This window comes from Sus scrofa, chromosome 6 (genome assembly GCF_000003025.6).
Source record: "Sus scrofa isolate TJ Tabasco breed Duroc chromosome 6, Sscrofa11.1, whole genome shotgun sequence".
NCBI classification, from domain to species: domain Eukaryota; kingdom Metazoa; phylum Chordata; class Mammalia; order Artiodactyla; family Suidae; genus Sus; species Sus scrofa.
The window spans coordinates 100412117-100424776 of NC_010448.4; the positions used below are offsets into that span (position 1 = coordinate 100412117).

General features: G+C 46.2%; 1 protein-coding gene across 1 annotated transcript in view; it reads left to right on the forward strand.

The window, feature by feature from the left end:
- LAMA1 (laminin subunit alpha 1) overlaps positions 1-12660 on the forward strand; it is a 135615-nt gene that overhangs the window by 79274 nt on the left and 43681 nt on the right. The window contains 7 exon segments of the mRNA XM_021096069.1: positions 757-894; positions 3359-3480; positions 6452-6538; positions 6831-7024; positions 7884-8026; positions 10425-10514; positions 11979-12090. Of these exon segments, the coding sequence (XP_020951728.1) occupies positions 757-894; positions 3359-3480; positions 6452-6538; positions 6831-7024; positions 7884-8026; positions 10425-10514; positions 11979-12090 (886 nt within the window).

A 12660-nucleotide genomic window follows, 5' to 3' on the forward strand; every position in this document is an offset into this window, starting at 1 on the left:
CCAGGCTCACTCTTCTACTTTCTGTCTTTCTAAATCTACAACGCTGGGCCACTCATTGCAGTGGAATTGTGCAGTATTTGTCTTTTTGTGGCTGGCTAATTTCACTGAGCATGATGTCGTCAAGGTTCGCCCATCCTGCAGCAGGTGTCAGAATGGCCCTTCCTGCTCGGGGCTGAATGATATGCCACTGGATGGATGGACCACATTGTGTTTATCCAGCCATTCAGCAGGGGACACTCGGGTTGCTTCCGCCTTTGGCTGTTGTGAATCATGCTGCTGCAAACATGGGTGTAAATCTTGCTTCTGGGTGTAAACACCAAAGAGCTGAACGCAGGGTCTTGGGTTTGGAACATGCTAGCATTCAGCTCTTTGGGGTTTATACCCAGAAGTAGAATTGCTGGATCCTGAGGTAACTATTTGATGCACCTCCATACTGCTCTCCACAGCACCACACCTTCCTACACTCCCACCAGCAAAGCACCAGGCTTCCAGTTTCTCCACATCTTCGCCGACACTTGCTGTTTTCTGTTTCTGTTTCTTTTTTCTGTTTTTGATGGTAGCTGTCCTAATGGGTGTGAGCAGGTATCTCATTGTGGTTTTGATTTGCATTTCCCTGATGATTATTGATACTGAGCATCTTTTCACATGCTTGTGTAGTCATTTGTGTATCGTCTTTGGGGAAATGAGTGTTCAAGTCCTTGGCCCATTTTCTAATCAGGCTTTGTGTTCATCTCCTCCCCTTTTGCGTCCCCTCAGGACTGCGCACCTGGTTACCACAGAGGGAAGCTTCCAGAAGGTGATGGCAGGAGACCCCGCTCTCTGCTTGCTCCCTGTGTGCCCTGCAGCTGCAACAACCACAGTGACGCCTGTGACCCGGAAACTGGGAAATGTCTGGTATGCTTGCTGTGGGGGTGCTCCTGATCAGGCTCTGAGAGTTTGCATTTCTGCCTCAAGGTCCTACCAGTTCCTTGGTTTAGAGAGTTTAAATTTCTTTCTTTCTTTATTTGCATGTATATTTCTTTTGAGAGTTTAAATTTAACTCAGAGTAAGTTATACATATGTTTCCTTCAGCAAGGCCTAGCTAGCTAAGTCTCATATTGTTGGTGGCAATTTGTTTATGAAAAGTTACTCCTTTGAACTTGTTTATGGACATTAATTTGGGGTTTAGTTAAGTGTCACTTGTTTTTACTTGCGGTGCTACAGTTTGCAGGCAAAGCAAATGAGGACTCTATGTCAGAGAATGTCAAGGGCTACTTGGAGCTTTTATTTATTTATTTATTTATTTTGTCTTTTTAGGGCCACACCCATGGCTGATGGAGGTTCCCAGGCTAGGAGTCCAATTTGAGCTGTAGCCTCTAGCCTACGCCACAGCCACAGCAACACTGGATCTGAGCTGCGTCTGCAACATATACCACAGCTCACGGCAACGCTGGATTGTTAACCCACATAGTAGGGCCAGGGATCAAACCTGCATCTCCATGGATACTAGTCAGATTCGTTTCGCCTGAGCCATGACGGGAACTCTACTCCAAGCTTTTACAACGAGTTAATGCTAATGATGAAAATACGTCTCTCCGTGTGAAGTATTGCCCTTTCTTGGCACTTGTTAAAAAGTGCATGTTCTCCCGGAGGTCTTGGTGTGCACCTGCTTCCTGGCCACCTTCCCCGAGACCTTTGGGGACACAAGGAGAGCTCTGATCACCAAAAAGGACCAAGTGACCCAGACAGAAGTCTTGTGGCCTTGACTGGGGACAAACTCTTGTGCCCAGTATTTTCCTTAAGCTGACGAGGCCTTATTGATCACATAGAATAATCTGATATTTTCTCCCTACTCCTGAAACCTCGTTCTTTAATATAACTCGTATGAGAACATTGATTCCTTGTCTAAATTGTGCCAAGACCAACTTGCCTCAAGTAGAATAACTCACTGAAGGAAAACTAGGAAAAGGAAAAGGTAGATCACTCTTTGAGCTGCGCACCATGAAAGACACACCTGAAGCTTTAGAGATCCTGGCTGTGGCCTGATCACAGGATCCAGGGCTCCTCACTTCCCTCCAACCAACATTAGAGCTGTCTTCCTTTTCTTCTGTTCGGAAGCACCTGTCATATGTGGAATTTAAAAGCAGTTTCCACTGGGAAACCATTAAGCCACAGCAGTGCACCAGTGAATTTAGAAACAGAAGCACTGCATGGTTTTTCTCAATTAAAAAGATATGTATTAACCTTTGGTGTCTCCATTAGATATCTGGAATTAAAAAAAAAAATGATTCCAGTCATTCAAGGTAAAATGGACTTAGTGACGATGCAAATAGCTCCAACACGATTAAAAAAAAAAAAAAAAAAAAGAAATCATTCTTTCTAATCAGCTCATGCTCCAGGCAAAAGTAATACAGAAAATGAGAAAAGCTCATTTAGGGATTTAAGGAGAGCTGATTTCAGGCAGTGAGATGCAGTTAGCTGGGATGGTCCCTTGGCCAATCACAGGGACAAAGGTCACAGGGGTGGCTGAAGACATTCATCAGTTCTTTCGTGCGGCGTTGTTCCTTGGTGCAGTTATTTTAACAAGATTAGGTGCTCCTGGAACATTATATGATCCCCAACCTTTCCCGATCCCGGTCCAACAGGACAAAGTTCTCAGATCAGCAGCTGACCTGTCAGTTGATACCCAGGAAAGAACACAGCCCACTTAACCCACTGACATTTCCTGAATCCTCTGTCCACTTGGCCATGTGTGATCACTGAGCTCCCACAGTGCACACATGCTTGTTTGGTCCCTATATATTTTAGATCCACATTTTAAGGCTCTGAAAGCTGGCTGTCCTGCGTGAATTCTCTATAAGAAGAATGTATCAGTCATTTCTAGGCTGTATTGGATGCTGTGGTCTTTTTTTTTTTTTTTCTTTTCCCATCTTTTTAGGGCCATACCAGCAGCACATGGAAGTTCCCAGGCTAGGGGTCAAATCGTAGCTGTAGCTGCTGGACTACACCACAACCATAGTAACTTGGGATCCAAGCCTCATCTGCAACCTGCACCCAAGCTCATGGCAATGCCAGATCCTTAACCTTCTGGGCAAGGCCAGGCATCAAACCCACATCCTCATGGATACGAGTTGGGTTTGGCCCCACTGAGCCACAATGGGAACTCCAGGATGCTGCAGTCTTGTAATGAATGAAAGCCATTAGAGCTGGCCATGTTTCCAGGATTTTTAAAATGTGAAGAAAAAAGGTCACCCTTCCTTGAAAATTAAAAAAAAAAAAAGTCAACTGACATGAACATGTTAGTGCTTGGCTATTGCCAGATGAGAATAAGGTCTAAGTTTCCCCTTGCTTTCCTCCCCCTTTGAAACTCGGGCCCCAGAACTGCAGCCACAACACCACTGGTGACCACTGCGACGTGTGTGCCCCTGGGTACTACGGGAAGGTGACAGGCTTGGCCAGCGACTGCTCTCCGTGCACCTGTCCTCACAGCCTCCCTGCCAGGTGAGCTCATGGGTGGGCTGGTGCCCGCACCACCAGAGGACTGCTTCCACTGTCAGCCTTGTTTTCCAGGGTCTCTGCATGCTCTATCTCAATGAATATTCTTCATGTGTTGAGAAGGGCTAACTTTAAGAAAAATCATTCATTCTCCCAGCATTTGAATCTTTTCAAAAGCAAAGTTCATGTGGGTTGGTTTTGGGTGTTAGCATGGAACCAGTTAGGGAGTGCCCATTGTGGCTCAGTGGGTTATGAACCCAACTAATGTCCATGAGGATGCAGGTTCAATCCCTGGCCTCACTCGGTGGGTTAAGGATCCAGTGTTGCCGTGAGCTGTGGTGTAGGTCGAAGATGTGGCTTGGATCCGGTGTTGTTGTGGCTGTGCCATAGGCCGGCAGCTGCAGCTCCGATTTGACCCCTAGCCTGGGAACTTCCATATGCCATGGGTATGGCTGTAAAAAGAAGAAAAAAAAAATCATTGAAGGTATGCAAAAAAGCCAAAAAAAAAAAAAAAAAAAAAAAAGAATGGAACCAATTAAAGAAAGAACTTTCAGGCTTTTATTTTTTGAAGACTAATTTAATTTAAGCTCCAACATATACATCCAGTGTGCCTAGAGAGGAATTCTTATTCATTTTATGAATAATGACATGAAGAATTCAGTCCCTATGTAATGTAAGGAAATGGGGTTAAAATTATATATGTCAATGGCTGGTGACGTGCAGAAATGCTGCTGCTCAGTGAGGAAACTGGGGCCAGGTTCCACCTTGTACTCAAAGTGCTTGAAGGGAATTATCTCTACACAAAAAAAAGAACCAGGAATTTTAAGTGAGGATTGGAGTATCCGTGGGTCCTCTTTGGTTTTGCAGAAAATGATAATAAGTAACATGTCTTTTATTGCTTAAAGTACTTGACAAGACATCAAACATATATATATCAAATACAAACTTTGGGTTTGCTAAAGCGAAGTTTTCTTTTTCATATTTGTTTAAATCTTCTATCTTTATTGTCTTCAAGTAAGTGTCAGTTAATGGTAAGTCCCTAATGAGAGGCACGGTGTAAACTTTCCTTGTAAATCATCAAGCATCCTAAAACTTTTTGTTACTTTTATTTAATTTTTTTGTATTAAATCTGTATATAAAGTGAGTTCCCTTTGTGGCTCAGCGGTAGTGAACCCAACTAGTATCCATGAGGATGCAGGTTTGATCCCTGGCCTCGCACAGTGGGTTAAGGATCTGGGGTTACCGCAGGCTGCAGTGTAGGTCGAAGACGAGGCTCGGATCTGGTGTTGCTGTGGCTGCAGTGTAGGCCGGCAGCTGTAGCTCCGATTCGACCCCTCGCCTAGGAATTTCCATAGGCCTCAGGGATGGCCCTAAAAAGCCCCCTCCCAACAAATCTGCATATAAAATTTGAATCATCAATTCCACTCTTGTAATCTAGCCTATGGAAATGCTTGCATATGCGTGTTCAGATGGGCATTGCTTATATTCACAAAAAGCAGGCAGGGTACTGAAGTACCTACCTGCAGAGGATTGATTACATACCTAGAGTGTCCTGGGGTATATGCTTAAGTGGAATAGTATACCAACCCTGGGAACAGAACAAGGCACATCTGTATGTACAGAATGGGGGAAATGGCCAGGGGAATTCTGAAATGGAATACGTGACCTGCTGCCATTTGGGGAAACCTTCATATCCTGTGTATGTGCATATCCACAGCTCAGAGACTGCACGAGCCCAGAGAAAGGTTTGGATGGATATTCACCCACTCTTCTACTTTGCACAGTTCTATACTGCGTGCACGTTTCACGTCTTCAGTCAAAGAAGGTCCATGGCACCCCCACGGCCCATGATCATAAATTAGGGCTTACACTGTTTGGAAGTGACTGTGAGGGTGTGAACGTTCTGTGTATGCTGACATCTGAGAGGCCCTAAAAGATGGGCTTTGTCTTCTGCTTATTTTGTGTTTCCACTGAAGTCCGTCCCTTTCATATTTAAGGAGGAAAAAAGTCCGAAGTTAAGTGGGGCCAACTGCAAACCCTGTAACTCAGACTGGAAACGTCCCTTACTGGCCAGATGTCCCATTGGTATTTTAGTGGTTTGCAAGTACCCAGCTGAGCCTCTAGTTGGTGATTTAAAATGTAGAAGCAGGAGTTCCCTGGAGACTCAGCAGGTTAAGGATCTGGTGTTGTCACTGCTGTGGCTCAGGTTGCTGTTGTGGCGCAAGTTTGATCCCTGGCCTGGGAAATTCCTCCTGCCGTGGGTGCAGCCAAAAAATAAAATAAAATGTGGAGGCAGAGCTTGTTGAAGAAAAAGGAAGACGCTCAAAGCTGAAGTCCCTGAGCAAGGAGGTGGCATCTGGGCGAATGCTTCTTAGTGGCTCTGTCCTTCTGCTGCTCTAGCCCATCACGTGACTCCCCACCTTTCCGACTCCACCCTCATCACGTGACTCCCCACCTTTCCAACTCCACCTTCACTCTTGACTCTTCTTTCCCCTGCTTTGCACCCTTGACTTTCATCGTCAAGGTTACCTCCTAGCTCGCTTCTCGCCGCTGCTTCCCATGTTTGGTCTTCATCACGTGAGCTCGCTCCACCCACCTTTTCATCTGGCAAGTCAAATAGTCACTTAATTCTCAAAATAAGCCCCTTTCTTGTTTGGCCACTAATTAGCTGTCCTCTGTAAATCAGTCATCCTCCAGCACTCACATGGTTGTCACTGGACTGGTGTCCATCGATGACTATTTTCTGGGTACAAGTGATGCACCCACTTGTATTGATTGCATGTTTCTTTTCCTTTTTTTGACCCAATAGGGTTTAAACCCTACAAAGCCATCCAACTGTGCAGTGTTATCACTTGCCTTCTAGAACTCCCCTGTGCCTTCTAGAACTCCCCTGTGCCCTCAAGGGTAATGAATGGCTATCCTAAGAAAGATTTGAAGTAGCATATCTAAAACTTCCCCAAACATTCCTTTCTTCCAGTTTTAGCCCCACCTGTGTCCTGGAAGGTGATGGCGATTTCCGCTGCGATGCCTGTTTCCCAGGCTACGAAGGGCGATACTGTGAAAGGTATGCCGGGCATCAGCCTGTGGAAATCTCTGGGCACATCTGCCCCTGATAGATGTATAGGACGTATTTGCAAAGGTGATTAGGAGTCGGTATCAGCTCGGATGTACCTGGTGGACGTTGCAAAACACAACCTCCTGGGAATTAAGTCCTTGTGACTGCCTCGTCCTCTTTTTAGGAACTAAGATTTGGAAGGAGCTGAATGGGCAGAAGTGTGGGCTGTGAAGGCTGCTCTGGTGTTTTCTTCCTGCTCTTAACATCCCCCCCCCACCCCATCCCTGTGTTTCTCCTCCAGGTGCTCCCCAGGTTACCATGGCAACCCCCTAAGACCAGGTGGCACTTGCCAGAGGTGTGACTGCAGCCCGCATGGCTCTGTTCATAGTGACTGTGACCGTGAGTCTGGGCAGTGCGTCTGCCGGCCAGGGGCCACCGGGCTCCGCTGTGAGGCCTGTGAACCGAGGCACATTCTGCTGGAAGGCGATTGCATGTGTGGGTATCACTCCCCTGGGGGATTAAAGACCATCTTGCCCTCAGATGTCCCCCTGTGGCGGTGCCCTGTGGTGTCACCAGGATGGAGAAGGTCCTATTTTACTTTACTCATAGATTCCTTTTGCATCTGCCCACCTGAGCTTGGTGCCTTTGGCGCGGAGGCAGGAGCTTCTAGGCTAACAGCATTGACCTCTGCAGCACTATAAGCAGCCCAGAGATGCCAGCTTCGTAGTTCAGCTGGGTGTTTCCTTTGGTGGAGCCCAGGGTCAGCCAGGGCAGAGGAATCACCTCTGTGGCTGGTCATCTGTGTCACCGAACTCCATGTATGGCCTCAGCTCTCAGCTGCTGTGGACAGTGTTTTCTTCCATACTTCTGATTTGAAGAGCAAGCATGTGAGGTGGTGACCTTGGCATGTCTCCCCTGTGGTTCCTGGGGAAGGTGGGCAGGGAGCAAAGTCAAGATCATGGCTTCCAGAACTCTTTGGCTTTTATGTGTGTGCGTTTGGTATAAGCAGTGTACGCCCATCACTTCCCCAGTCTCCTTCATTGTCCTGGCTGAAGGGGTCTACAGACTGTCTGAGGAAATGACAGAGCAGGGCCTGCCAGGAAATGCACTTGGCATTCACGGCCATTGGTCCAAGTCAAAGATGGGCACACATGCTGTAAATGTTGGAGCGGGGTTTCTCTGTGGCTCCAGGGAGTCACTGATGTGACCGCATCTAGGCGTGGACCCTCTAACGTCTGAGGATGAGATGGGCTGTGTTCTCAAAGTCTTGTAGATGCCATGACAGGACACGGTGAGCACCTTGGGAAGACATTCAGGCCGCTGTGTGTGAACTTGAACGTCCCCTTTCTTGCAGCCTGTGATGATGACTGTGTCGGTGTGCTGCTGACCGACCTGGACCACGTGGGTGCTGCCATTCTCTCTGTGAACCTCACTGGCTTCTTCCCTGTCCCGTATGGAATTTTGTCCAACCTGGAAAATACAACAAAGTCCCTGAGGGTAGGTACTGGGCACGCAGAGGTAGACAGGCCCGAGTCGGGGCATGGGGGGTCGGGGGAGAGGTCGGTCGGGCCATAGGAGTCCTGCTGTCTGTCCTCCCGCCAGGGCCGGAGCCTCATTCCCAGTGTCCAGCCTGGTACGCGTCCAGCCTTCCCTTCAACATGACCAGGGTCTTCCTCACCCACGTACCAGCTCCTTTTGCTGTGGGGCAGCTCCGATTGTTCAGGGGTCTGTCTATACACACCTCCCTGTGCCCCTTCTGCCTCCTGGAATAAGACAAAGCCCACTCACCCCTGTGTATCACGGCTGTCCTCATCCAGACAGAAAGGAATGGGAACTCATCTTCTGTAATATGCTGGGGAAGAAACATTTTCTGTCAATGCATTCTTCTTTTAATTTTTTTTTTTTTTTTTTTTTTTTTTTTGTCTTTTCAGGGCCCTACCCGTGACATATGGAGGCTCCCAGGCTAGGGGTCCAATCGGAGCTATAGCCGCCGACCTCCACCACAGCCACAGCAATGCTGGATCCTTAACCCACCGAGCAAGGCCAGGGATTGAACCTGTGTCCTCACGGACACCCATAGATTCATTTCCTCTGAGCCGAGACGGGAACTCCATGTCAACGTGTTATACGTAACTGGAGGTGCAGAGCACAAAGTTCTTCCTCCCTGGAACACTATCATAAAAATCTCTGGGAGTAAATCATAGTTTGATGATTTGGTAAAACCTATGTTTTGTTCTGGGTCCAAAAGAAGGTGGGAAGGTCAGAAACTGACTTACTAGACAGCATTTTTTTCAAAATGGGAAAAATCGGACTCAATTTTATTTCGAGCCTATGCATTAGAGTTTGAGATATTTAATTCACTGTGTCACATAGTAATGAAAAGGATAGTTATTCCTGAATGCCTCTTTTAGATAAGAGCTTTTCTTAGACTTAAGGTTGCCTTAGGTGTATGTGTGTGTGTGCCTGTGTGCATTGGACTCCAGCTGCTTCAGTGGATTAATTCTCTTGTTAATCTCAGTCTTTCTCTAGAGATATAATGGAGTTAAGAAAGGTTGGGAAACTCTAAGACATGTTTTATATTATGTTTCCTCGAATGGAACAAAACGTTTTTGAAAGATAAGGAAAAAAGGAAGGAAAGAAACGTGTAAACTCCTTTCCCCCTCCCTGTAGACACAATCAATAAAATACTACCTTCTGTCTGGGGAGTTTCCGTTGTGGTTCAGCAGAAACGACGCCAACTAGTATCCATGAAGATGCACTTTCCATCCCTGGCCTCATTCAGTTCAGTGGGTTAAGGACCTGGCATTGCTATGGCTGTGGTGTAGGTTGGCAGCTGTAGCTCCAATTCAATACCTAGCCTGGTGCCACCCTAAAAAAAAAAAAAAGCAAAAAGAAAAAAAACACCACTTCTGTCAATTTGGGCTCTAGCCCAAATACAATGATATATTTTTTTTTTCATCAAGGGAGATAAACACTTGATTTCAATTTTATCTCTTTTTGAGTGATTTGCTCTCATTTAAACCACTTTGTCAATTCCTTCGAATGACCTCTATGTAAAGTATGTGGGAGGTTAAACTTGTGATCTCTCAACTGTTGTCTGGTTTCCACTGCTGAGCTACACGGTGGCTTGGGCAAATTCATGACTGTCCTGACCGTGAACAACAATCCGGCCCCTTTCAAGGGTCATTATAAGGTTTAAATAAAGGCATACAAGAAATTAGAAGAGCGTGGTCATAAATTAAGCGCTTAATTGTTAGTAATTATAAAGGCTTTTCTTTACTTAGTACTTGTGTGTTTTAGCTTATTGAGCATTTTTTGAGGTGTTAGCAATTATTTAAAACAGATGTAGTTCTGCTATTGAAATTAAACCAGGCTCGTCCAAGAATTACAGCAGTCGGGTTCTGTATAACATACTAGACTTTAAATCCATATCTGTGTCGGAAATGCAATGCAAAAGATGGATGGAAACATGTTGCTGTGATCAAAATTTAAGTCAATGTGACTCACTTTCTTTGCAATTTTTTAATTTATTTTTGTCTTTTTAGAGCTGCACCCATGGCATATGGAGGTTGCCAGGCTAGAGGTGGAATCAGAGATGTAGCCCCTGGCCTAGGCCACAACCACAGCAACATGGGATCTGAGCTACATCTGCGACCTACACCACAGCTGACAGCAATGCTAGATCCTTAATCCACTGAGCGAGGTCAGGGCTTGAACCTGCGTCCTCATGGATGCTAGTCAGATTCGTTTCCACTGAGCCATGATGGGAACTCCTCATTTTCTTTTTTAACGCAACTTCAGAGAAAGGAGACTTTGGGTAATCACAGGTGATTCTTAGTTAAGAACCAGAAATTTTCTTTTGAAGCATTATAAGTTGTTTTCCTCATTCTTTTAGGACTCTTTATTACAAGGAGGTACACAGAATGAACTGGCAAAAATTCGACTTGAAAGTGTCTCAGAACAAACACAGGACCTGCAAAGGGAGGTAAGTTCCTCACATGAAGGGCCCTCTCCCCACCCAGCCTTCAGGAGCCATGGTCCTGGTGCGCCTAGAAGGTTCTCATTGGATCAGAGCAATGTTATTGGAACATTCCTAATAAAAGCAACAGCTGTGGAGTTCCCCGGTGGTGTGGGGGGTTAAGGACCTGGCGTTGTCACTACTGTGGCTCAGGTTTGATTCCTGGCTTGGGAACTTCCATGTGCTACCAGTGCCCTGGGGCCTAACAGACATTGTCACATATTATCCTCATAGTGTCCTGTGAGGCGAGTGTTATTATTACTCTAAGTTGTTGAGGAGCTAGGAGGCGTTGAGTCCCAGGTCTCCAGCTTCACAGAGTCAAGCCCTTTGCCCAACTCTGTGTCCTTAACTCCTTCACTGAGTCCTCATGATCGATATGAGTGCATAAGATTTTACTTTCTGGTTGCTGCATATTTGGGTGCTGAAGCGGAGATGGGATCTTTACAGTGGAGACACTGGGAGAGTCTGTGGTTTCATAGGAAATTCAGCGGCTTTTAAAAAAATAGAGCATCTGGAGTTCCCGTCGTGGCGCAGTGGTTAACGAATCCGACTAGGAACCATGAGGTGGCAGATTCAATCCCTGGCCTTGCTCAGTGGGTTAAGGATCCGGCGTTGCCGTGAGCTGTGGTGTAGGTCGCAGACGTGGCTCGGATCCCGCGTTGCTGTGGCTCTGGCGTAGGCCGGTGGCTACAGCTCTGATTAGACCCCTAGCCTGGGAACCTCCGTATGCCACGGGAGCGGCCCAAGAAATAGCAGAAAGAAAAAAAAAAAATAGAGCATCTTAGACGAGAGAAAAAAAGAAAGGAAGGAAGGAAGGATAGAAGAAAGAGAGTTCCCATCGTGGCGCAGCAGAAACCAATCTGGCTAGGAACCATGAGGTTGAGGGTTCGATCCCTGGTCTCGCTCAGTGGGTTAAGGTTCTGGCGTTGCCATAAGCTGTGGTGTAGGTCGCAGATGCAGCTCAGATCTGGCGTGGCTGTGGCTGTGGCTGTGGCGTAGGCTGGCAGCTGTAGCTCTGATTCGACCCCCAACCTGGGAACCTTCATATGCCACGGGTGCGGCCCTAAAAAGACAAAAGACAAAAAAATATTAATAATAATTAATAAATAAAAAATAGAGCATCTTAAGGTGTGGACCAGAGATTTGGGATGGAAATGTTCTAAAATTAGCTTGTGATGATGTTGTCCAACTATAAATATAATAAAATTCATTGAATTATTTTTAAAAATAGATTATCCTGTCTCACCCGGAGTGAGCAGTAAATCATTCCTTTAACCACCTAGTCCATCTCCACCCCTGCTGCAGTTGTCAGCCTTGGCTGACATGAGGGTGTACACCTTCTCTCTGTGTTCTAGAACCTGTTCTGTTGAACTACCAAAGCTTGCATTTTATTCAAAGTCAGACTAACCTGAGACCCATATTTTCCGTCAGCTCGACAGGGTATTAGCACATAGCCAGCATGTGGCCAGGGCCACCAAAGGAATCTTCAATAAGAGTCGGGACCTCGTGACGTTTACCGAGAAGCTGCAGACAGACATCGAAGGTAGGGGCCTTAGTGTCTCATCTGGTGAGCGGAGACACTTATGTGGGAGAAACAAAACCTCTTCACTTTATTCAATACGTGAATAGACATGTGTGACTTACAGTGGACACCTGGAGTTAGCCTGATGTCCACATCGTTGTCTTTCATTGAGAGTTTTATCATGTAAAGAATGGATCTTTTTTTATTGTATTGTATTGTATTTTTGTCTTTTTAGGGCCGCACCTGCAGCATATGGAGGTTCCCAGGCTAGGGGTCTAATCAGCTGTAGCTGCTGGCCTATGCTAGAACCACAGCAATATCAGATCCGAGCGCGTCTACAACCTACACCACAGCTCACAGCACCGCAGATCCTTAACTCACTGAGCGAGGCCAGGAATCGAACCCGAAACCTCATGGTTCCTAGTTGGATTCATTAACCCCTGAGCCACGACGGGAACGCCAATCTTTTTTTAAAGTTTATTTTCGACATGATGCCTTACACTTAGATCCTAGTATCAAGTAGATATGATGCCTCTCATCTATTACGAATTTGTCAAATTAATGCTTATCAAGCAGACCACATTCAGGTGG